The following is a 26,130-nucleotide window of genomic DNA, read 5'->3' on the forward strand; positions in this document are numbered from 1 at the left end:
TCTCGTCTCTTCTCTCCCTTCCCTTCACAGCCTCTGTAGGTGATTTTGTCTCTCAAAGGCAGTAATGGTTCCAGTAATTTATCATGGCTAGTTATGCTTGTTTTATTCCTTCTGCAGGCTAATGACGTGATCTGTCATATTAAACATGTAATCTGTAGCTCAAATAAAAGCGTAACTTTTATCACAAACTGCTGGATACTGGATGGGTGAGGCTGCATGTTTGAATACGTGTTTGCAGGGCTTAACTGAGCGGCTGAGAAAATGTGGGTGTCTGTGTATAAGAGTTGTGTGAATGGCAGTGGATGACAATGTGGATGAGTGAATGGGTAGGCAATCAAAGGCAGTGGGGTGAGTAGGGTGAATCGAAATAAGTGGGTAGTTAGGCTCATTCACAAGGTGCAATTCCATCTTGTATTTGTGCCCCACCACTGCTTTCAGTCAGAGAGAGAGAAAAAAAGCCGTCCCCCCCAGTGTTTTTCATACACTCCTAACCCCTGATGTTTTCTCCCTTTAACCCTACCCATCATTAAACCAGAATATTACCCTTTACGGCTCCCCACACCTAAACCTTTTTTTTTTTTTTTTTTACTTCAAATAACCTAATCGTAATGTTATTTAAAAAAAAAAAAACTTTACTACATGGTATTTACTAATAAAAAATACCTGCGTGGAGAGACTTGCATGCTAAAGGTACAAAAACCTACCTTTGTGGTAAAGGCTGCCTTGTAAAGTCTGTCTCCCCTCAATGAGGGAGTGGTCCTGCATGGAAGATTGAGCATGTGTTTGGGCTTCCTCTTGGTGGGTTTAAGTATTTTTGTGGAAAGAGTAAAACCTCTGATAGAATGGAAAGGGGGCTTAGTTTAGCTTCCTGATGGGTAAGTGTGTTGGGTGCCTCCGCCACTGTCCCTGCGCTCGGCTTGTCTATGATAAGGCTTGTATGGGGGGATAAGGGGCGTTGTTTACAGTCTGGAGCGAGGTCGATGTTTGAAGAGGAAACGCAAGCGGCGTTTGAAGATGGAGCTAGCTTTTGGTGTGTGGGGAGAGGTGTTCTGGGGCTGTCGTGACTGACTTATCGGCCTCCACTTATGGTGACCGGACGTCCAGGTTTTTAGAGGACTGTCCCGGTGTCCCGACGCTTCTCTTAAATTTAAACAAATGTCCCGTTTTTTGTGACAAAGGTCAAATTATTACATGAATGTCCCGGTTTTGGGGACAAAGGTCAGATTATCGAGGGAAGCATAAGTTAAAGGTACGTTCTCCTTTAACAGACGCCTACAAAGTATGCAATAATTAAGTAATTTATCTGTTACTGTCAGGCAACACAGTCCCCTGTCTGCTCCCAGCAGCGAGACGGAGTGGGGGCCTGAGAGAGGTGGGTGGGGGCGGGTTGGGGGGTGCAGGATGGGAGGTCAAGCCACAGCTAATTTTATATGTATGGTCTTGTAAATAAATAAGTGTGTGTGTGTGTGTGTATATATATATATATGTGTGTGTGTGTGTGTGTGTATATATATATATATATATATATATATATATATATATATATAAACACACATGTATAGACACACATTCACAAAGGTACACAAAAAAACGGGACAGGCCAGATATAAAAGTGAGTGTAAAGTCGTTAGTCCTTCTTTTATGTCTGACCTGTCCCCGATTTGTTCCTCAAAATCTGGTCACCCTATCTCCACTGTTTATGGTGTAAAAAGAAGGGGGCCGGTTCTGAACATGGGGTCGCACTTGTTCACTTTTTAGGATAATGAACGCCCTGAACACTGCCTCAGCTGTGCCAAGGATCTACCGACCCGTCACCCTCGCTCTCCTCTTAATGCGTGGTTGTCCTGGACTACGGGACTGGAATTTTTGGGAGCAGTTGGCTATCAAATTCGGTTAATTTTAAAGCCTATGCAAATGCCCCCTAATTATCACATCAATTGAGGCCTTGTCGCGTTTCACACAATGCCGCTCGCGGTTAGCGCGATGACAAGCAGCACTGCCAAGTCCAACATCTGTAAGGCTGTCTCGGTGCCAGAGATGGGAGCCGCACAGACTCCTGCATGATAGTTTACCGTCTGCGGATCCTCGATGGCATAACATGTCCATCTACATACCCCCTTGTTCCTGAGGTGCCTACTGCATTTATGGGATTGGTTTACCGCATAAGCTTAACCCTGTCCATTGCTTAAAATGGAATTATAGAAGTGCAGGTACTCACGCTTTAAATATATTGCAGCAGTACTTAGCGGTGCAGGCACTCAGTACCGGACAGTACCTGCCCGTTTAAAACACTGACCCCCATCACAGATTTTCTGTGATAGAGCTAAATTCCACACACACCCAACCTCCGAATTTACTGTTTCCTCTCTTCTCCAGACTTGTCACACTTTGGCATTATATAAACTTCCAGAGAAGGCGAGGTTGAACGCCCATTGGTTTAGCAGGGTCCCGTGGCGCGCAAACAAGAACTACTTATTTAAGTACTGAAGGGGTTATAAAAAATGCAACAACTTTCAAGGTCCCCGGGGGCCTCTGCACTTGCTGCGACGTTGTTAGTTGGGCCCGTCACTAGAAATATATAGGCTTGGAGAAGGGCGGCAAAGGTCACCGGAGTCTGCTAAAACTGTCCGCCTTGGTTTCCATGAGGCATCGTATTTATTAATGAAATCGATCTGTCAAAGACCAATCATGTAGCAACATAGTCTTACACCGGTTTTTAATGTCGTAATGGTCTTCTACGTGCTATTGTGTGTTTTATATATCGTACCAGTGACATTTTAAGGATTTTGGGGGGAGGATTGCGAGGGGCAGCTTTGAAGTCATGATCCAATTTCAGCTCTTTGGCCAGGTCACTGACACTGCACAGGAAGCCTCGACCATACTAGATCTAAACAGGTTTACATCTAATATTCCGTGATATTGATGTGTTTTCAATGTTGTAATCCTGCAGCAGCTCAGAATTATTACTGCAAATAATCTCTGTGACACCCTTCCATTTCTCATTTGTGAGGTCCTGTGTTGATCCTAAAACGTTTTTCATGGATGGTGCATGAAATGGTATTTAAAACAGTCTATTTAAGAATTACTAAAGGTCATTAGGACAAGACTTTATGCAGAACAGAGCTGGTTCTGTAAGGGGGCCCCTTGGAAGGCTGGGCCAGAGCCCATTTAGCCTATACTTTAAAACACTGATGCTCCCTGCAAACCAAGAGCAGTACTGTTCAAGAGAAGAGTTTACAAAATGAGGAGGAACCAGGACGCAAACGTCGATGGTATGCAGAGATTAAGAATGGTAATGGAGCGAGTGTGAAGTGCGGCTGAAATTCTGCGAGAACTTCCTGGTTTATTGTGCAGGCCGTATTGAAAGTTCTATGGCTGCAGGCAGGGAGCTCGCAGAAAGGAGGGGTCGGGTGAGAGTGGAGCGGAAAAGGAGTGGAAAACTGCAAGGCTAAATGGGTGGAGGAACTAGGTTCTAAGGAGGGTCCACTGTCCGGCATTGTTCTGAATGTATTGTGATAAGCTGGCTCTTGAACAGGTGAGGTCAGCCCTGGTAAGGAAACATCAGCATGGCAAATTAAGTTCATGTTTCATGACTCTACATAGAGCAAAACAAGACTGCCCTTTGAGCCCAACTCTGTTCTCACTGTACTTAAATGATATGTCTTTCAAAGTACTTGGGCCTCGCAGTGTGTATTGCACTGAAACATGGAAGGTTCCTTTTCTGTCCTAGGCCAATGAATCGAAAAATTCTAGCTTTCACACCAAAATCATTCAGAGAGCGAGCCCAACTGGCAGCTGTAGAGGACCTATGCAAGAAAGAAAGCCTGAAAATAAATGCAGACACATCTAAGATACTAATATTGCACCATTTAGGAGTAACAAATGAATACATAAATTCCCCCAACTCAACAGCCAGCAATGAATCGTTCAAAGTGGACACTATATCTTGTGGTGATCGCCAGAAATCTACAACTAGAAGCTTATGTCCCTAATGCTAACAAAAAGGTAAAGATAGTCTTGGCAACTGTGATTTTTGAGCAATAAAGTGGAAAGAAGATCCCATTCCCATTCTGTTAAATGGCCGATATTTTTTTAGGTCTTACTTTAGCCGAGACCTTTTGATTACAGGCAAATTATATTTATAATATGCTTGCTTAGAGGCTCTTTCATGCAACCCATTTTATCCATTGGTCTGTTATTTTGTTATCCACATTTTTCCTCCACCCACTACAGCACATACTGTGGGGCCAATGGGTTTGCCCACTTCAGCCACTGGCTAACATCACTGAGTGGTGGCATTTTGCCCTTTCCCAAGTAGCATATCAACACACAAAGTGGCTCCCTTCATTTTTTAGAGATCACTGTAGCAATGTATACTTTATTTTAATAGCTGAAAACTATTTTGCCTTTAGCCATTTTTAGGTTGAAAGAGGCCTTGCTGCTTCCCCACAATGAAGTTTGGGGGGAAAACAGGAAAAAGTAAGCATTTACAAAGCCAAAGGGTGGCTGCCAACCCCAGACCTTTTTGCTTTGCCGATTTAAATGATGTAACTGAACAATGAGACTTTTGTATTTTTTCACAACCGTTTTTGAGCTCCTGCTTTTGGCTCTGATGGGAAGGTGAGACATATCTGAAAGTACAGTGATTCGCAATCGACTGCGCATGTTGCATTTGATGGAGAGAAATTTACAAGCAGACCCCAGTCAGCAACATTATTTGAGCTCCATGACAAATCTACAAGAAAGGTCACTTTTTGCCCTGGCTTGGGCAAAGGAGACTGGTTAAATACTGCTGTCATTTTGACTGAAAGAAAACTGACCATGCGGCTGTCAGATATTGATTCCCATGTCACATCAGCAATGCTAAGTATTTGAGAGAAGCATGGAAGAAAAAGCACATTTTGGCAGTATCCCAGAACTTGAATAGTTTGAGAACTGATAGTACTGCTTATCTCATAAGTAAATGGGTAGTTAAAATTTTTATTTTGTAACATCGCCCATTTTTGGAATGAGGAGAGATGCAAAGAAAAGTTAGAAAACAATACGTTTTCTTTCACCAGTAGGGACTTGATTTTCTTTCCCCATCTGCACCAAAAAAGATGGAGCCCCATCTTTAGTGCCTTGTTAGGTTTACGTTTCATTTGCCCTACGAACGGCCCAGAGCAAATCAACAACTTTAATAGGCATTTTTCTTGTAAAGTTGTATTCTTAAGAAACTTGTGGTAATCTAGAAACGTTTCACTTTAATGCACCTCACACTGTCACTTTGGGAGGATTTTGACTGATTAGTTCCATTTTTTATTTGTTCCGGAGTTCCATCTAGCTGTTTGTATTGCTCTTCTATTGTTTTTATTAATAAGTATTCCAGTGCCTGAAAACCTGTTGCTAACTGAATGTGGTAAAAGAAAATTCTTCTAACTTAAGAAATTCTTTTTGGAATTAAAAAAAAGGATTGGGTTTGGCAGATCTCCACTGGGATTGAGTTTGTCACCCTTTGAGCTTTGTAGGGGAACGCTTGATGTCTCGTCTTCTTTCCGAGTTTCCTAATTCCCAGTTTGGCTGTGCTCCTTCTGTGTGTCTTGCATGTTTCACCAGAAGTCTTGATCTTGTTCTTCCGGTCTGTGAATTTGTTGGAATTGAGTGCCTTGTAGACAAAGTAGCATGTCTTGAGACTTGTGGGCAGATAGCAGCATCCACTCGAGCACTTTGAGGGTCAGTGTGATCGTCAAGCTAAAACATTTGAGACAGATTTTAAATGCAGGATGCTTTTCTTCAGTATTAGAAGAGCCTGAAAGTTCCCAACCAGCAGAGCATTACCTCCATTAGAACGTATACAGTGTGAACATCTACCCAAAGATTGAGTGTTCTGATGCTGAGCTTGAGAAACTCACAGAAGTTTCAACACAGTAGCCAAGTCTTCAGGGCCTTGTGGTACCAGCGGTAATCTAAATTTGGACGAAGATGGTAGGCAGAGTATTCCATAGTTAAGGGGCCAAGTGGGAAATTCTTCTCCCTAGTCGAGCTCGATGACTATGCAGTATTTTTATCAAGGATGCTTCAGCAGAATACAATTTGTGCTTGGGAGTGTAGCTGTCTAGATTGAGTAAAGGCTTGGCCCCGATTATGTTGGGCTCTGTGACAAATGCATAAAACCTTTAAAGCCCTGTTCTTTTTCGCTAGTAACCGGTGAAGGGCCTGGGATGCGAAGAGATAAATCAGTGTAAGTGGAGACTTAACTAGAGCAAACTTAACAAGTTTTGAGTTAATTCTTCTTCTAGGTAAGCAGAGACCAAGCTACAGTAGTCTCGACATGACATAACAGGCTACTAAATGATGGGAATCCACAGGAAGAAGTGGGAATAGCTTAATAGTATACATAGATACCAAAAGCAGTTTGAAGTGAAGGCATTGACTTGCTTTGTGAAACACAAAGAAACATCAAGATAATAGATTCTTTGCTAAATGTGTCCGAAAAAGGGGCATCACAATTTACATAAGGTGACCAAGAGGGGAACCAAATAATAGGCCCTGCGAAATAAACAACTGTTTTGTCTCCATTAATTTCAAGTAAGTGTATTCTCACCTCATCTAGCAAGCTAGTAAGTATGAAAATTGCTGGCAGAGGACTCATCTTTAAAAGACATTACAACCACACAAGACGTAAGAGAAAAACAAAAACCACAAATTAAGATTGCCAAGGGGTGCTGTAAAGAACTTTGTGGTAACTCACACACACGCAAACTCACCAGTGTCTTCAGGTGATAATGGAATGGCTTTAAATAAATGGTTTGGGAGCGATCTTCCTGGAGTGAGGAGTAGCACTCAAGAGCCTTATCACAAATCGCCTACACAGTGTAGCTGCTAACAAAGTATGGTATGAGAAGCAATATCACAACAATGCTAAGATCTAGAAAGAAGAGTGCAGCAACCCCTCTTCTTCTAGCATCATCTGGTTATCATCCTTGACAGCTGGTAAAGCCATATACGCACCAGAATCTAGAATATGGTTGCTTTCTATAAAACCAGATAGCTGTATATTGGCTTATATTTCCAGGATCTTGGAAGGAAAAGGAAGAAGACAAGTAGGACACTGGTTGCTGAGTTTTAGAGAATCTGATGTAAAATTTTCACCAATGGTGCAACCAGTGCTTTGTAAAGAAGACATTCTTAAACCATAGCATATAAAACATTGCCTCAAAAAAAGAAGCTGCAGGGCTATGGTATCTAGTGACAGACTGAAGATACTGTAGTGCAGGGATCATTAAAGGGCACAGACTTAACCGCACATGCATCTGTCATAAACATTTCAAATTCCACAAGAGAAAACTGTTGAAACAGGTTGAGTGCTATGGGAATGTAAGTCTCCTTCCTATCTGCAGGTAGAAAAGTGACTGTTATTGAAAGAATGATACTTGGAAAGCCTTTCTAAACTCCGCTTCTAGTAGGCAGAGCTTCACTCTGCTAAACTGAGCTCAGCCTATTCTGCAATCTGTCTTGTGTGCAGCATGGACCCTGAAACTCTAGTAGGTGTGGATCTGGTAGTCCTAGTGCTTGCTGCTGTGGGTGAGTTGCAAAATGAAGTAATCTAGAGTAATCTTTGCAAGGCATGTTTGTAATCATTGTTATTTCCAGCCTCAATTAATGAAAGCTGATACCTTCTTGGTGGGTTTCTGCTTCAGTTAGCCCTTTGACGTTCGTGCTTGAGTGTTTGAGTGCCTCACCCAGCAGAAACCTTCAGATAGAGCTGGCCCCCACCCTCATACTAGTGATTACCAATGACCATGAGAGGCTTTGGAAATCAGTATGCTCTATAAATACTTGCCAATAGGCTCCGTTCAGACGGAATTCCAATTTTTGAAGCCAAAAATGACTATATTTTGGCTATCTCATGCCTGAAATTCTCTGCTTCAAATAGACGTCAGTGGGGAAAATGCATTCTCCCAATTTTATTTTTTCAAAATATCCCACTTTATTGTTCTAAAACGCTGACATGTATATCAGTTAAGATGTCCATGACTTCTCTGAGTATTTATGTGGAGATTGGGAAAATTGAGATGTTTTTTAAGGATGTTGGGTCTTTTTACATCTGCGTTGTCAAGCTGCGGGCTACACCATGGTTCAGAGGACTTGGCTTTCATGTATCAGTTGAGTGTCCCAAGGGCATTTGCTGTCACCTGTGTGGCTGAAGCCTCTGAGCAGGATGTCAACATTGGCATCAGTTACAGCTACCAGATTTGTGAAATTGATATAGAATGCATCTGTTTGTGAAGGGTTGAAGGATTTTCGCTTCTGTGCTCTGTTTTATACTGGCTTTGGTTGGCGGTGATGAGCAATAGGTGTATGGAGGAGTTCAATAACAGTGGCAGCATGATCAGTCTCCTTAGCTGGCTGTAGTGGATTGCAAGTGGGGTTTTTCATGATAGTGCAGAGAAGGTCTGGGATGTTCACTTTATTGTGAATGGGCAGTGTGACAAGCTGAAGAATGTTGACAGATGCATACCGTTACAAGGGGCAAACTCATAAACACCCCTTGAATGGATAGACTTGTAGGGTTTGGTGGCAGAGACTGATTATGCCCCTAGTTTGCCTATTAAAAAATATGCTAATTATGCAATACGGGTCTTCAGATTCAGACTGTTTCAGAGTCTTTGGTTTACACTCACTGCAAGAGGACCTTGTGATTTACACTATTTGCACACAGACTGGCTGTATACAGGATGGTTCACTCTTTTGTGCACAAGTGTTGTACTGCTCTCAGTCTGTTACACAAGAGCCTTAAAATGGTGCACTCTGTATGTGCACCACGCCTTTTGTGTTGTGAGTCACACTATGCTCAGGGCATTGTAAATATTGTCATTGTAGATGGAAATTGTCAGGCACACATTTGGTTTACAAGGGCTTTATGTATATATCATCAGTTCACATGGCCCTTAGGTGTAGTCTATGCATGCAGTCCTTTGGGGTGCTGTGTCAATCAATCAAATTTCTTAAGTGCGCCACTCATCCGGTAGGGTCTCAAGGTACTGGGGGTGGAGGGGTGTTACTGCTTGAAGAGCCATGTTTTGAGGCGCTTCCGGAAAGTTAGGAGGTCCTGGGTCTTGCGCAGGTTGGTGGGGAGGGAGTTCCAGGTTTTGGCGGCAAGGTGGGAGAAGGATCTGCCACCGGAGGTGGTGCATTAGATGCGGAGGACTGTTGCGAGGTCGGCAGAGCGGAGCTTGCGGGTCGGGACGTGGAAGTTGATTTGTTCGTTGAGGTAGGCCGGTCCGGTGTCGTGGAGGGCTTTGTGTGCGTGGATGAGGATTTTGAAGACAATCCTTTTGTTGATGGGCAGCCAGTGTAGGTATCTGAGGTGGGCGGAGATGTGCTTGTGGCGTGGTTGAGGATGAGACGTGCGGCGGCGTTCTGGATGCGCTGGAGTTTTCTTTGAAGCTTGGCTGTGGTCCCTGCGTAGAGGGCGTTGCCGTAGTCCAGTCTGCTGCTGATGAGAGCGTGGGTGACCATTCTTCTGGTTTCTATTGGAATCCACTTGAAGGTCTTGCGTAGCATGCAGAGGGTGTTGAAGCAGGAGGATGATATGGCGTTGATTTGCTGAGTCATGGAGAGAGATGAGTCAAGTATGATGCTGAGATTGCGTGCGTGGGTGGTGGTGTCGGTTTTTCCTGAGTTCAATTTGAGGTGGCTTGCTGTCATCAAGCTAGCGATGGCGAGGAGTCCGGTGTGTAGGTTGTTCTTGGCGTAGATGGGTTCTTCGTGAGGTAGAGGATGAGCTGGGTGTCGTGGGCGTATGAAATGATGTTGAGGCCGTGGGGGCGGACGATGCAGGCGAGCGGAGCCATGTAGATATTGAACAGGGTGGGGCTGAGTGAGGATCCTTGGGGGACCCCACAAATGGTCTTGGTGGCTTTAGACCAGAATGGAGGAAGGCGAACTCTTTGGGTTCTTTCGGAGAGGAAGGAGGTGAGCCAACCCAGGATTTTGTGGCGAATTCCGTCGTCGACGAGGCGTGTGCGAAGGATTTGGTGGCATACGGTGTCGAATGCTGCGGAGAGGTCCAGAAGGATGAGGGCAATTGTTTCCCCCTTGTCCAGTCTGGTCCTGATGTCTGTGCAGGCGATGAGGGCGGTCTCGGTGCTGTGTTTTTTGCGGAATCCAGACTGGGAGACGTCGATTATATTGTTGTCCTCCAGGAAGCGGGATAGTTGTTGGTTTACTATCTTCTATGACCTACGCGGGGAAGGGGAGTAGAGAGATAGGTCGGTAGTTTGAGGTCTTCGGGAACTGCTTTGGGTTTTTTGAGCAGAGCGTTGACTTCGGCATTTTTCCAAATATCTGGGAGGGTCGCGGTCTCGAAGGAGCTGTTGAAGGCCCGGAGCTGGGGAGCGATTATTTAGCTAGCCTTGTTGAAGACGTGGTGGGGGCAAGGGTCTGTTGGGGAGCCTGAGTGGATGGAGCTCATGGTTCTGCTGGTTTCTTAATCGTCGGTGGGCGTCCAGGTGTTAAGCATCTTGGCGTGGTTGGGTGCTGTGGTGTTGGCTGTGTCGGTGGTGGTGATGGTGGGTGGCATTGATATGAAGCCTTCGTGTATGTCTGTGATCTTGCTGTGGGAAGTAGCTGGAGAGGGAGTTGCAGAGGTCTTGAGAGTGCCAATGGTCGATGGCGCAGGATTTGGGTTTGGTGAGTTTTTTAATGATGGTCAAAAGTTCCTTGCTGTTGTGTGCGTTGTCTATGCGTTCTTTGTAGAAGGATCGTTTGGTGGTCCTGATGAGCTGGTGTTTGCGCATGGCTGATTTGAGGGTGTATAAGTTGCTCACTGATGGTTCTTGGCGCCAGGCTTTCACAATTTTGTCGGCATTCTCGTTTGGAAGTCTGAAGTTCTGCAGTGAACCAGGGGGCTGTCTTGTTGGTGCAGGTGTTTTTTTTTTTTGAGTGGGGTGAGGGAGTTAGCGCATACGTCGAGCCATCATGTGAGGTTGAGGGCGGCGGTGTTTGGGTCATTGGTAATGGGTGGTGGAACTTGGGCGAGGTTGGAGATCAGTTGTTCCTTGGAGATCTTGTTCCACTTGCGGTAAGGGATAGGATGTTGTGGGTGGTGGGCTTCAGGAAGGAGAAGTGGACGCAGTGGTGGTCAGTCCAGTGGAATTCGGTGGCGTGAGTGAAGGCGATATGGCTGCTGGAGGAGAAGATGGCATCAAGCGTGTGACCGGCTGAGTGGGTGGGTGAGGTGACCAGTTGCTTGAGGCAGAGCTTTGCGATGTTGTCCAGCAGAGCAGGCGGAGTTGCAGTCGTTAGTACTCTCCATGTGGAAGTTTAGGTCACTGAGGAGTAGGTAGTCCGTGGAGGCAAGGGCGTGGGAGCTGATAGCGTTGGCAATGGTGTCACAGAATGGGTGATGGGGTCCTGGTGGTCTGTAGACGAGGGTTCCTCTCAAGGTGGTGTTGGCGTTGATGTGTATCCGAAAGTGCAGGTGTTCTGCGGCATCCAGGGTGTCGTCGGTGTTGGTGGAAATCCTGATGGAATTTCTGTGTATTATTGTGATTCCTCCTCCTGGTTTGTTGATACGGTCTCTACGGGTGATTTTGTATCCCTCCGGGATGGCTATAGCGATGTCTGGTTCCGATGAGGGGTTCATCCATGTTTCAGTGAGGAAGCTGATGTCGCGAGAGGTTGTAGTGAGTAGGTCCCAAAGCTCGATGGCGTGCTTGTGGACGGAGCAGGTGTAGAGGAGGATGCAGCTGAGGTGATAGGGGTGTTTGGTGGTGTTGTGGCGCTTGTTAGTGTGAGTACAGGGGAAGTGGCATGAGTGACATGTGAAAGGTCCACCAGTGTGCCTGGGGTCGGCCTGGGCGCATGTGGTGTGCCGGCCAGGGTTGAGAGCAAGGAGCTCTGTGGAGGAGTAGAGGTGCTTGGGGACGCCAGAGGACCGTGGACCAGGGGGACGGGCGCTGGGCGCAGACGGGCTTGCCTCTGGTGCACCAACAGCTGCCATTAAGAAGGGGAGGTGGGAGGGTGGAGCAGCTGGGAGGGAGTGGCCAATGGGGGGCTTGAGGTGATCGGGGATGCAGCAGCAGGGACGGGGAAACTGGCAAGAGCCAGAAGCGAAAAACAGGCAGAATGGGCAGAAAAAAACAATGTGGAGCAGAAAATGGGAACAAAAAGTCAGCAACAGTACAGGAAAAACAAAATACTAAACGAAATACAAAACAAAATACAATGAACACTAGATATGCCTACCACTAGGCACCAGGGATGAGGCGCAGGCGGGTGCCTGCAGGTGGTGGAGGGCCTCGAGCTTCCTTCAGAAGCAAGGGCGGGGTCAGGGGCATGGAGGCATGCTGGTGGAGCTTTCTGCCGTATCAAGTGTCTCCTGGCCTTAAAGCAGGTCAGGGGGTTACACTCGGCACCGCGCAGCAGCTGCCATTAAGAAGGGGAGGTGGGAGGGAGGAGCAGCTGGGAGGCGGGAGGGAGTGGCCAATGGGGGCATGAGGGGGTGGGGACGCAGCGGCAGGGATGGGGAAACCGGCAAGAGCCAGAAGCAAAAAACAGGCAAAACGGGCAGAAAAAAACAAAGCGGAGCAGAAAATGGGCACAAAGTCAGCAACAGTACAGGAAAAACAAAATACTAAACGAAATACAAAACAAACTACAAAATACAATGAACACTACATACGCCTACCACTAGGCACCAGGGGTGAGGCGCAGGCGGGTGGTGGAGGGCCTCAAACTTCCTTCAGCAGCAAGGATGGGGTCAGCGGCACTGAGGCAGTCTGGTGGAGCTGTCTGCCGTGTCGAGTGTCTCCTGCCCTTAAGGCAGGTCAGGGGGTTATCTGTGTAGGACGTTTCTGACCCTGACCTAAATGCCCCTCCCCCACTAAAGTGCAGATCCTGCATACAGTGCTTCCATTACCTCTTGACATTGCAGCACTGATACTCCACGGTCATCTCTATACTTCCATATATTCTTCACCATTGGTATTTCATACTTTAACATGCTTGAATGATTCCCTGTCATCGGGGTGGGAATCACCAGCACTTTTAAAATAGCAGTACAGTGTGTTAAAATGGCCATAGCCCCAACAGTGATTCATTAGTACCAAGTCCTCTTCATTTGAAATGACCTGAAATTCAGCCAATGAGGCAGAAGTGCTGAGCTCTCTACTTTCCCTGTAGGATACCACAGCGCACATTTCTGTCACATGTCCATATGTGAGGGAGTCCCTGGAAACTGCTCTTTGCTACTTCAAACTTTACAACTGGATTTTCAATATCTTGTACTTCAGATGGCTATTGTCCACTCCTACCAACTAGGAGTTGTTTCTGGGGTATTATTTCCCTCATCCCTGGCCCATGAAAGGTGCCAGAATGGCAGAAAGAGAAGGGCTTTGTCTTCAGGGCTTAAGTCTGTAAACAAAGAACGATCTGCACTTATGACATACATTCATGGTGTATCTATTGCCTGTATCCATCCCACAAGCCCTTAACATATAACATCTGCAATATCTTTCCATTTGAGACCTTGAAGTGTAGGAATAGACAACTAGCCTTGTCCCTCCATGAGATTTTCTCCTTTTATGGGGCTGGCCCCTCGTCAGCACATGATGCCTTGCAAAGTGCTCCTCCAAGCATGTCAATAAAGGTGTCTCAGAAAAGAAAACCTCTTAAACTTCCTGAGTAGGAATCTACCAGTGAAGTGCTCTTTTTCATCTCAGTGAATGGGAAGAGCTAGCCTCTATAGAAAAAGCTCTGAAAAAGCTATGGACCACTTTGTGTCCAAAATGGTGTAAAATTGACTTTTCTAAGTTCGTTAGCCATCCATCCCTCAAACAGTTGTCCATGGGAAGCCTACTGTCATCAACTAAAAAGATAGGCATCGACCTTTTCTCTGGCCACTGCCTCGCCACCAGTGACATTTCCTACCTCCTCATCGTCTACAGTCACACTGTCAATTAGCCTTCAACTTCATCATTGACGTACCTGTCCACGACCTTGATGGCCATAATCACTTAGATGACTAGCATGTTGATGGTATACTTACCCATCTATACCATCACTACTCCAGTGATGACAGACAAACAAAAGTTGCCAGCACCAACAACTATATTTTCACACTCACTGCATTCACCGTTGATTATTGTTGCTTATCTTCTTGTTCATAGCCTGGATTCAGAGTTGGGAGCAGATGTCCACAACCAAAAGCAAGAGGATGCAGTTGTTATTAATCTTCCTAAACACCTTACAACAAATGAAGGAGACAGCTCAAATACAGGTTTCACAGCTTCAACCTAATCATGTTCCTCAGAGACCACAGCCCGATCTCCTTCAACAACATTACCAAAAACGACACCTCCTGCCTCCTCCACCCCAACTTTCATTGGCACCGCAGAATCCACCTGCACCTCCATTAGTACCTTGACCAAATGAAATGGGGGAGGGGGGGATACGTTCCACAGGTCACCGATCAGAATATTGGTCCCAAAAAGTTGGAAGAAGAGGTAACAATAGAAAATGGATGCCGAAGGCGACCCCAAGAATGAGGAACAGTGTAAGGGTTTTATCCTTCCAAAAGAAGGGGAGATAACACCACAGCCTATTCCCAACCCTTGAGGACATTGGCCCCTTCCGTGCTTTATTGGAGTGGGCTGCCAAGTAGAGCAGCAGCACTTCCTTATGTGTTTAGGGGGCAGAGGAGGGGGGACCCTGAAGTCCATCCTTGTAGGGTTGATGCTCAGGACTAATCCTACTATACTTTGGGGGTTGAGCTACGCTTGGAGAGTAATATACAGGTCACCAGACAATGCTCCAGCTTGCCTGACCTGCCACCCTAAACTGCTCTCGATCATAAAGCTGCTGCTCAAAGCCAAAGGTGCCCTTAGAACTCCATCAGTCTAATTGTCCGAAAGTTCATTTGATTTAGAATGTCATATTATTCTTTCTATACCAAAGAAGAATTGACACTTTGGGGAGCAGTTAGTTCTAGGGTGGCTACATCCATTAAAACTGCATACACAAGGGTTTTCAGTCGTTACTATCACTAGATGTGGCACAGCATCTTGCCCTTGGTGGACTTCGTTCCTGAGAGCAGTAAAGAGGATGCCAAGAGCATAGTCAAGGGGTGGGTCTGGCACCTCGGCACGTTTACTAAACGTGGCCCTGGACATATCTAATGCTGTTTTTTGCCAGTTGGCAGGGGCAGAAACGCTTAGGAGGCAAGATTAGTGCATGTCATGTCTTCTTCCTGCCCAGAAGTACAAAAGAAAAGATTTTCTCTTTGATAGACAGATTATCTCTGGAAAACATGTGGACCACACACTCCTCGCCATCAAGACAGTCAGACACAATGCGCTCACTAGGCACTTTCTAGTATAGACACCCATCCTTGTCTTCGATATGAGAATCCAGGAGCTCACAGGTTTTCAGAGGAGCCTATAAGCAATATAGTGGGCAAGGTCATCAATACTGCTTCTACAAGCAACCTGGCTACGACCAAGGTTGCATAAACGGTAAGAGGCCAGGATGACAAAAGTACCAAAAGTCATTATAAAAAGAGGGGTGCTTCCCCATCGCCCACTCAGTGTAGCAATAAGTGTGCCTCACTCCACAGTGCTCTTTTCCTCCCCGCCACCCAACCCCATTCAAGCGATAGATGGAAAAATGTCACATATTGCTTTTGATTGGGACAAAATTACAACCGACTAGTGGGTCCTTCAAATACCGCAGTTAGTTCACACACTTGAGTTCCCACAGAAACCACCCAGCCACCCTCGGGGAAGTAACATAACCCACTCATGCATGAATTCCTACAAGTGATTCTCCTGCGAACTCAGGGATGTGATTAAGAAGATGCCGAAGAGACCCTATTCCAGGTTCTTCCTAGCGAAGAAGAAAACAACAGAATGGAGACCTATCCTGGACCTTAGGGACCCAAACAGGTTTTTAGGAAAAGTCCTTTTGAATGGTCACTCTATGGGAGCCCTAATTTTTCCTGCAGAAAGGAGTTTCTCACCTCCCCAGATACACGACACCTACTTGCACAACCCAGTCCACAGTTAGAACTGGAGAATCTCTGTGGTACGGCAGCATTAGTATTTAAAATCACCCCTTTTTGGCCTGATATTCATAAATGTTTGTCACCAGTGGCAGCTTTCCTTTGTTAGCGTGTTCACCAGATATTTCTGTTTAGGGACAACTGGTTCCTTAAAGTGGCATCATCTGAATTTCCAGTCTACACAAGAGCATGTTAACTTTTCGTTGTCTAATCCTAACATTCAATCTTAAAAATTCGCTGAAGGACAAAGTACACTAAATTGTAGTCAGTGCTAGAACTTCAAAACGAAATGAAGTATTAACAGGTAAAAGAAAAAGCTTAAGCATTCGTAACCTGTAGGTGCAAGAACATTAAGGTCCAGAGATAATACCCTTAACTGTTTTATATGCACGGGGCTTTAAAATAACATTCCTCCCAATGTTATGTGGTAGCGTGGTGATTTTGAGTTCTTAGGCACTTCAAGACGTGTTTTACTACAATGATTTTAAAATGCCGTTAGTAAAAGCAATTGAGGTACTAGTAAGAAAAATACACCGTAGCAGGGATTGCTGTTCCAAGTTGTCCCCTCTGGATTCAAATTTGTGTGTGCCAGTTGGTAAAGTCAGTGGGGTTGCGACCATCCTGATAACTTCACATTACCAAATACTGATACCCAGCACTCAACTAGTAACAAGGGTGTCACCCAAATACAAATATGGACGATTTTATGGTGCAGAAGTTAGTTCAAAATCTTGTTGTCTATTCTTATTGTACCAGAAGCACTGGGTTGTTCCTAGTAGTTGTTATCCTGTTTGAGCGACACCAGCTATGGAATCAGTTGGTCTCCAAGTCTTAAAAAAATATTCTTGGTGAGCACAAATGTATATGTGGGTGCGCAGCTTTACAAAAAAACCCTGGTTAAAGTAACCTTTATAAGCTGTTATCTCAAAATATGTTTGTCAAAGCTTTCCACAGTGGTGTATACTTTATAAACCCAAGCACTGATCCAACCCTTCATTTAGAATGCAGTATCTCTGAACCAGTCAGACGGTTTGAATAGTTCTGGAGTACAGGTGAGTTGCTGCATCCAAAACCTTTGTTTTCCCCTAAGGCTAGTAGGAGGGAGTTAGGGGCACCTTAAGGTTCCAAGGAGAATTCTGAAACAGCAGATATTCTTGTGTTTATGAGCCTGCGCAGTGACACAGACAGAGGCAGTTATCTGTCTTGTAGTCTAGCTAGCTGGTCCTGCTAGGGATGTTTGTGGCTCAAGGTCAACTCAACCTTTGAGGCTATCTCCAGCAGATCCTCAGTCATCTAGACCTTATGCAAGTGTTCCTTGCAAGTCAGTCACTCTTCTGCAGATTGAGGGCACAGCAGCAAGTTTTTTGAGAGCACAGTACTAGCCCCCGGTCCTCAAAGATGGCAAAAACCACCAAGGCCCTGCCTCTGACAAACATCACTTAGTCTTGTGCAGAGTCCTCTTGAACTCAGACAAACGATGAGTTAAGGAGGTCAATATGAATCCCACTTTAAGGGTTCAGGCAAGAATTGCGAGCCAATCAAAGTATATAGCTTTATTTCAAGTTCACATTGTTTTGTTTTTTTTTGCTATTTGAGTAAGTGCATATTAGACTTCATCCTTTGCGGGCATTTCCCAAAAGGTGCAATTCAGACAAGACCTGGAGATGGTAGTTTTATTAATTCAAGCAAGGCTGATCAAGCAACAGAAAGTACTTGCTAGGTTGCAGCACCAATAAATGAAAAGGGGGAGGGCTTTCACTTTGCTTAGGATGAAGGTGTCCCTTAACTGTATTCTGCTGCAAGTCACCTCAAAGTCTAGTAGCACTTAAAATGTGCTGGGGAAATACTGGAGAGATTATTTTCTTAGTGTTTCAGGGAAGTTTGGATCACCCCTTTAGGGTCATATAAAGCTGGATTGGGCTCTTCTCATGCAGCACTTCAGACAAATATACTTAGCTGTGCCATGAGCATCTCTTCAGGCTTAGTCCCAAACAAGTGAAGCTTGACAACATCTCTCTCCAGGTACTGGGGCAGCAACAGTTCACAGATGTCTCTGGAGTCTTTGTACCAGTGTTCCTTTGATATTGGACCCTCTTATTTGCCGAAAAAGGAAACACTTGAAATATACCAAGATTGGATGTGTAGTAAAAACAGTACCAACACTTCATCCTTACACTCAACTCTGTCCTCTGTATTGGCTTGTCTGTCTGCGGTTGACTGGCACATTGTATCTCTGCTCCCTACTGTCACAGTCTCTGTGCTACCTCCTTATGCTTAGTTATTCACCACCCTGTTCACACATTGTTTTCAGTCTACATCATCTCTTCTTTCCACAGCTGACAAAGTGGTTGCCTTCCCGGTCCTGGAAATCGATCAGGAGCTGATTGTGGACACAAATGGTGCTGGAGATGCCTTTGTTGGAGGTGGGTGTCCATTGGCAGTGTTCACATGTTACCTTACAGGGTACGCAATAGTGTCTGTGATTTAGTGTTTGGGTGGCACAGTACATTGATGAATACCTGATAACGCCTGGGTGCATGGTTATGGATTTTTGTCTGTAGGTGGCATACATATAACCAAAGTACGGTTGCAGCCTGGAGGTCTGTTTTGTCAGCACCACCAGTTATAAAATGCTACTAGGGGTCACCAGAAGTTGTTGGATGTCACATTGGGCCACTGATGCCTCGGTCTGCTGCCTCTGGAGAATGTCACAAGGTTTTCTCTTAAGAAGGGATTTCGGAAACTTCAGACCTATTGAAGGTCTGGCTTTGCACACACAGCATGTTGGGCACAATTGTCCAGTGAGCCTTATAGGGTGATCAGTGGCGGCCGTACATATCAGACTGCAGGCCCAAAGGCTGGTCGTGCGGGCTCTTGGGCTGGAATCATTGAGCACTCTGAGTCTTCTGGCCTTTCAAAAATGGCTTCTGGCTTGGTGTTTTCCCCCCTCAGCACTTTGTTTGTCCAAAGGCACGGTCCCTTTGCCCAATGCCTGGACATAAAGAAAGGTTAAACCTAGTGGATTCTGGGAAGCAGTGTTTTTGTGGCCCTCAAGTGAGGTCAGTGGCGAGGTGAAATGTGATTTGTCCTGGTCATCAGCATCTCCCCCCAAAAATTTTTTTAGCCATCTGTGACTTCAGCTCAAAAGCAGTGATTCACAAGATGTATAATTGCACTGTTCACCTGGACTGGCACATTTTTAGGTTTTGTATTGTAACAATAATTTCCATTTGTTGGACATTTTAACCCCTTAGCAGCCAAGGACATAATGGTTACGTCCTTGGCTGAGGCTCCAAGGGCGTAACTGTTAAGTCCTTGGACCGGCTCCCATGAGCCTCGCCTCCATGCCCCCCAGGGCGGGGATGGAAGGGGAATCGCAATTGCGCGCTGACTTCATCAGAGGCTAAAGGAGAAATGCTTTAGCATTTCTACGATCACGTGGAGGGGGTGGGAGAGGCATCAAAGGAAAGGAAAGGCCTTTCCTTTTGATGTCTCTCTCAGCATTTCTGCTGCCCGATCGCGATGCGATCAGGCAGCAGAAATGCCCACTAGACACCAGGGAGGTGACCCCTTAGGCAAGGGTCATTCCCCTGGGGGTAAACATATTTTTAGGCCATGTCTACCCCCCTCGGGGGCAGATAGGCCTATTTGTATCAGCCCAATCTGCCCCAGGGGGAACAGAAACCACCAGACATCATGGATTTGTATTTTTTTGCATCAATTTCATGCAAGAGGAGCGACCCCTTAGGCAAGGGTCGTCCCCCTGGGGGGCCAATTTATTTATATTTATTTTAGGCCATTTGCTAGGCACCAGGGCTTTTTTTTTTTTTTTTTGCACCAGTTTCACGCAAGGGGAGGGGGGTAGGGGGGGGTTTATTTTAGGCCATTTCTGCCGCCCCCCCCCCTTGGGGGCAGATTGGCCTATTTCTATTAGGCCGATAGGGTTGGTGTGTATGTTTGTGTTTTGTTGGGGGGGGGGGGGGGGGGGGGGGGGGCGGCAGCCAGTTGGGCAAGGGTCGTTCTCTATGAGGGCACATTACTGTTGGCCATGGGCAGATCAGCCTATTTTTTGAAGGCCCTTTGACACCCCCCCCCCCCCCCCCCCCCCCCCCCAAAAAAAGGAAAGCTCACCAAAGACCAGAGAAGATAAAAAAAAAAAAAAAGAGGGTGGGGGTATGGCCATACTCCCACCACAAATAAATGGGGCCAAAGTTGTTCTGCCCAATGGTTGGTAGATGGGGCAATTACCCCTGATCCACTCACGGGGAGGGGGGCTCTAGATGCCAGGGAATTAAAAAAAATTAAAAAAACTGTGGGGTGGTGGCTACCGACCAGTATGAGCATGGTTATGCCCCCTCCCCAACTAAAGTGGGTAACAGTTGTTTATCTCCCCCTGCACACTAAAAGATTTTAGAGGACATTTGATTATTTTGGGTTTTGGTTTTACATTTGGGCCATGAGAACTTGGCTAACTCTCAAACTCGTCCCACTTAGAATGGTGAGGGCGGCACTTTGGACTTTGGGACACTGCATTGTTGAAAATTATACAAGACCTAGATACATCTGAAAATTAAACATCCCTGGGTGGTGTGCTTTACATGCACCCTGCACCATTTTCTTACCCACAAAGCCCTGCAAACCTCAAACTTTGTTCGAAATCACACATTTTGTCACATTATTGTGATGGAACCTTCCGGAATCTGCAAGAATCCACTAAATTCCTATCACCCAGCATTGTCGCATCTATACCGCTAAAAATTCTGCCCCACCTGTCTGCCTAAACGTTTTTTTTCCAAACTGCCCTTTTGGACTCATGTTGAAATTGAGGGGGAACCAAAGTGTTTTTGGCTCTTCCCTGTCACAGGCATTTGGCCCACCTACATAAATGATGTATCATTTTTATTGGGAGACTGAGGGGAACGTGGGGTGGTAGGACATTTTGTTGCTGGTTCAGTGATCCCACACAGAAATGTGGGTTTTTTTCAGCTAAATTTTAGGTTAGCTGAGGATTTTGGGTAAGAAAACACTAGGGGATCCACGCAAATCGCACCTCTCTGGATTCCCTCGGGTGTCTAGTTTTCAGAAATGTTTGGGTTTGGTAGGTTTCCCTAGATGGCTGCTGAGCCCAGGACCAAAACTGCAGGTGCTCCCCCCTCCCCCACCCAAAAAAAACAGGTAGATTTGTGTTTGATAATTTTGATGTGTCCACATAGTGTTTGGGGGCGTTTCCTGTCACAGGAATTAGGCCTACCTACCCAAGTGAGGTACCATTTTTACCAGGAGTCCTAGAGGAACACTGGGTAGAAGGGAGTTTGTGGCTCCCCTCAGATTCCAGAACTTTGCAGCACCGAAATGTGAAAAAAGTGTTTTTTTGCCAAATGTTGAGGTTTGCTAAGGATTCTGGGTAACAGAACCTTGTGAGAGCCCCACATGCCACCCCATCTTGAATTCCCATAGGTGTTTAGTTTTCAAAAATGCACAGGTTTGGTAGGTTTCCCTATGTGCGGGCTGAGCGAGAGGCCTAAATCCACAGCTAGGCACTTAGCAAAAAACAGGTCTGTTTTCTTTGAGAAAATGTGATGTGTCCATGTTGTGTTTTGGGGTATTTCCAGTCGCAGGCATAGTGCCTACCCACACAAGTGAGGTATCATTTTTATCAGGGGGGGGGGACAGAATAGAAGAACAGGTGTTATTGCCCCTTGTCTTTCAACAATTTTTTCCTTCCAAATGTAAGACAGTGTAGGAAGTTGGCTCTGTATGCACTATTTCAAAGTAAGGAATATTATGCACAGAGTCCAAGGGTTCCCCTTAGAGGTAAGATAGTGGCAAAAAGAGATAATTCTAATGCTCTATTTTGTGGTAGTGTGGTCGCGCAGTAGGCTTATCAAAGGAGTAGTGTTAAGCATTTGTTGTACATACACAAGCAATAAATGAAGAACACACACTCAGAGGCAATTCCAGGCCAATAGGTTTTTGTATGGAAAAATATCTTTTCTTAGTTTATTTTAAGAACCACAGGTTCAAATTTTACATGTAATACTTTAAATGAAAGGTATTGCCGGTAGGTACTTTAGGAACTTTGAATAATAAAAATAGCATATACAGTCTTCACATAAATCACATATAGCTATTTTAAAATTAGACACTGTGCAATTTTCAACAGTTCCTGGGGGGATAAGAGTTAGTTTTTGCAGGTAAGTAAACCACCTACGGGGTTCAAGTTTGGGTCCAAGGTAACCCACCGTTGGGGGTTCAGAGCAACCCCAAAGTTACCACACCAGCAGCTCAGGGCCGGTCAGGTGCAGAGGTCAAAGTGGTGCCCAAAACGCATAGGCTTCAATGGAGAAGGGGGTGCCCCGGTTCCAGTCTGCCAGCAGGTAAGTACCTGCGTCTTCGCAGGGCAGACCAGGGGGGTTTTGTAGGGCACCGGGGGGGACACAAGTCCACACAGAAAGTACACCCTCAGCCACACGGGGCGGCCGGGTGCAGTGTACACACACGCGTCGGGTTTTCAATAGGTTTCAATGGGAGAAAGAGGGGTCTCTTCGGCGATGCAGGCAAGGGGGGGGGGCTCCTCGGGGTAGCCACCACCTGGGCAAGGGAGAGGGCCTCCTGGGGGTCACTCCTGCACTGGAGTTCGGATCCTTCAGGTCCTGGGGGCTGCGGGTGCAAAGTCTTTTCCAGGCGTCGGGATCTGAGGGACAGGCAGTCGCGGTCAGGGGGAGCCTCGGGATTCCCTCTGCAGGCTTCGCTGTGGGGGCTCAGGGGGGGGCAACTCTGGCTACTCACGGTCTCGCAGTCGCCGGGGAGTCCTCCCTGAAGTGTTTGTTCTCCACAAGTCGAGCCGGGGGCGTCGGGTGCAGAGTAGCAAGTCTCACGCTTCCGGCGGGAAATGCAAGTTGTTTCAAAGTTGCTGCTTTGTTTCAAAGTTGCAGTCTTTGGTGAACAGGGCCGCTGTCCTCGGGAGTTCTTGGTCCTTCTAGAGCAGGGTAGTCCTCTGAGGATTCAGAGGTCGCTGGTCCCTGGGGAAAGCGTCGCTGGAGCAGTGTCTTTAGAAGGGGGGGGAGACAGGCCGGTAGAGCTGGGGCCAAAGCAGTTGGTGTCTCCGTCTTCTCTGCAGGGTTTTTCAGCTTAGCAGTCCTCTTCTTCTTAGGTTGCAGGAATCTATCTTCCTCGGTTCTGTAGGTGGGAGAGTCTTCCTAGTCTGTCAGGTGAGGAAGAGTAGAGGAAATAGGCTGGTTTGTTGCAGGGCCTACTCTGCCTTACATCCTCCTGTTCAGGTAATTCCCCCTGGGGAACAGACCCACTTCCACAGTGATAGGACCTAGTCTGAATTGCCTCTGGTCTGTGCTTTTTATGTCTTCACCCATTCTCTCTATTTTGGGGTTAGTGGTATCCACCTCTGCTAATCTTAGCCAGGCTCACCCCTAGCTTACCCAAAGAGGTTACCCAGAGCTGGAGTAACCCCACCATGACCAACAGGGTCAGGGGGCCTAACTTGCTATTTGGCATGGGGTCAGAACAACCATGCCAAGGATAGTGCAGCCATAAAGGCTAACACCCAGCAGAGGCCACTGACCGCTGTCAGTGCCCAGAACCACACCTTTAGCTCTTCACCTACAAGGGAAGGAGCTAAATTACAGGCTTCTTTGGGTTCAGGATGCCTGTCTGCTGTGTAAGAGTGGGGGGGTCACTACATCTTGTAGTAAGTCCCCTTCTTCCACTCTTTCTTCTGTTAACTGAGGAGCCACCCACTCAGGTTTAACAGTTGCCTGACTAGCCAGGACTTCTTGTGGGTCAGGTTGGACTTTCCCAGTGCCACTTTTGGAGTTCTCCCCTACTGGAGCAGAATCTCCTTGGCTTGCTGGAACCTTGGCTAAAGGTTGTCCACCCTTCTTACTCTGTTTTCTTTTCTTTTTCTTCTGGGGCCTACTTGCAGTTACTGCAGGGGTAGAACCTCCAGAATCCTTGGGAGAGGGCTGGCACTGGACCAGTTCCTCTCTTGGGCTCTGACTAACCTCTGGGTAGTCATTTCCAAGGAGACAATCAAGGGGGAGGTCTGTACTGACTACCACCCTTCTCCAGCTAAAAGTCCCACCCACTTCTATGGGCACAACAGCCATAGGCCTATCAGTGACCCTGTCTGGGCAAACTCTTACTCTGGCAGTCTCACCTGGGATGTACTGGCTTGAGAACACCAGCCTGTTATGCACAATAGTGTGACTGGCACAAGTGTCTCTCAGGTCAGTGGCTGGGATTCCATTCACCAGTAGGTGGAAGAAGTGTCTACGTCCCTCTGGAATCTCCAACTCACCTGTGGGCCCTTTTTCCAGTTGAAGGCTATGAAGACCTCCTCATCTGAGGAGTCATCCCCAAAGGCTACACTGGTCACCCCTAGGATTTTGCTAGGGGGTTTGTTTTTGGGACAAGAAGTGTCCTTGGTGTGGTGCCCTGTCTGTCTACAGTTTTGGCACCATGCCTTAGTGGCATCCCAGTTCTTACCCTGGTACCCACCTTTGTTTTGGGTTGTGTCTCGGGGCCCACCCACCTGGTCTGGTTTTTGGGGGCCTACAGAGGACTCTTTTTTCTTTATTTCTAGTGTCACCCACTTTTTCCTGAGGAGGTTTTGTAACCCCTTTCTTTTGGTCACCCCCAGTGGACGTTTTGGTTACCCTAGTCTTGACCCAGTGGTCTGCCTTCTTTCCCAATTCTTGGGGAGAAATTGGACCTAGGTCTACCAGATACTGATGCAACTTTTCATTGAAGCAGTTACTTAAAATGTGTTCTTTCATAAACAAATTATAAAGCCCAACATAGTCATGCACTTTATTTCCAGTTACCCAACCATGCAGTGTTTTCACTGAGTAGTCTACAAAATCAACCCAGGTCTGGCGCGAGGATTTTTGAGCCCCCCTGAACCTAATCCTGTACTCCTCAGTGGAGAATCCAAAGCCCTCAATCGGGGTACCCTTCATGAGGTCATAGGATTCTGCATCTTTTCCAGAGAGTGTGAGGAGTCTATCCCTACACTTTCCAGAGAACATTTCCCAAAGGAGAGCACCCCAGTGAGATCTGTTTACTTTTCTGGTTGCACAAGCCCTCTCAAAAGCTGTGAACCATTTGGTGATATCATCATCTTCATATTTAGTTACAATCCCTTTTGGGATTTTCAACATGTCAGGAGAGTCTCTGACCCTATTTATGTTGCTGCCACCATGGATGGAACCAAAACCCATCTCTTGTCTTTCCCTTTCTATGGCTAGGAGCTGTCTCTCTAAAGCCAATCTTTTGGCCATCCTGGCTAACAGGAGGTCATCTTCACTGAGGCTATCCTTTAATATTTTTTAGTTTGCAGAGAGACCTTAGGTCCCTCATTCTAAGATGGAGGTAAGGTGTGAGGTCGAGTTCCATCACTCTCTCTTCTGCAGTAGACATTGTGTTTCTAAAAGTTGGAATATTTTTTAAGAATCTAAAACTATCTCTAGAACTTAATTCAAACTTTCACAAAACTTTTAAACTCTAAAAGAAGTGCTACCAGGGACTAACACAAAGCCCTAGCAGGGCTTTTAAAAATTTAGAAAAATAGCTCAAATTGCAAAAATCAGTTTAGCAGTCCTCTTCTTCTTAGGTTACAGGAATCTATCTTCTTCGGTTCTGGGGGCCCCTAAATACTCAATTTAGGGGGGTGTTTAGGTCTGGGAGGGCAGTAGCCAATGGCTACTGTCCTTGAGGGTGGCTACACCCTCTTTGTGCCTCCTCCCTGAGGGGAGGGGGGGGGGGCCCATCCCTATTCCTATTGGGGGAATCCTCCAAAATCAAGATGGAGGATTTCTAAAGGCAGGGGTCACCTCAGCTCAGGACACCTTGGGGCTGTCTTGACTGGCCAGTGACTCCTCCTTGTTTTTCTCATTATCTCTCCTGGACTTGCAGCCAAAAGTGGGGGCTGTGTCCAGGGGGTGGGCATCTCCACTAGCTGGAGTGCCCTGGGGCATTGTAACACGAAGCCTGAGCCTTTGAGGCTCACTGCTAGGTGTTACAGTTCCTGCAGGGGGGAGGTGTGAAGCACCTCCACCCAGAGCAGGCTTTTG

The 26,130-nt window shown here is 46.4% G+C and overlaps 1 protein-coding gene across 5 annotated transcripts in view; it reads left to right on the forward strand.

The window, feature by feature from the left end:
* The window catches only part of ADK (adenosine kinase), a 462,265-nt gene that overhangs the window by 408,255 nt on the left and 27,880 nt on the right, over nt 1-26,130 (forward strand). For all 5 annotated transcript variants that reach the window (XM_069240844.1, XM_069240846.1, XM_069240847.1 and 2 more), the window contains one exon: nt 18,379-18,465. In XM_069240844.1, coding sequence (XP_069096945.1) covers nt 18,379-18,465 — 87 coding nt within the window. The remainder of the gene's footprint in view (nt 1-18,378; nt 18,466-26,130) is intronic.

The sequence above is a fragment of the Pleurodeles waltl genome, chromosome 6, assembly GCF_031143425.1.
Source record: "Pleurodeles waltl isolate 20211129_DDA chromosome 6, aPleWal1.hap1.20221129, whole genome shotgun sequence".
In the NCBI taxonomy this organism is placed as follows: Eukaryota; Metazoa; Chordata; class Amphibia; order Caudata; family Salamandridae; genus Pleurodeles; species Pleurodeles waltl.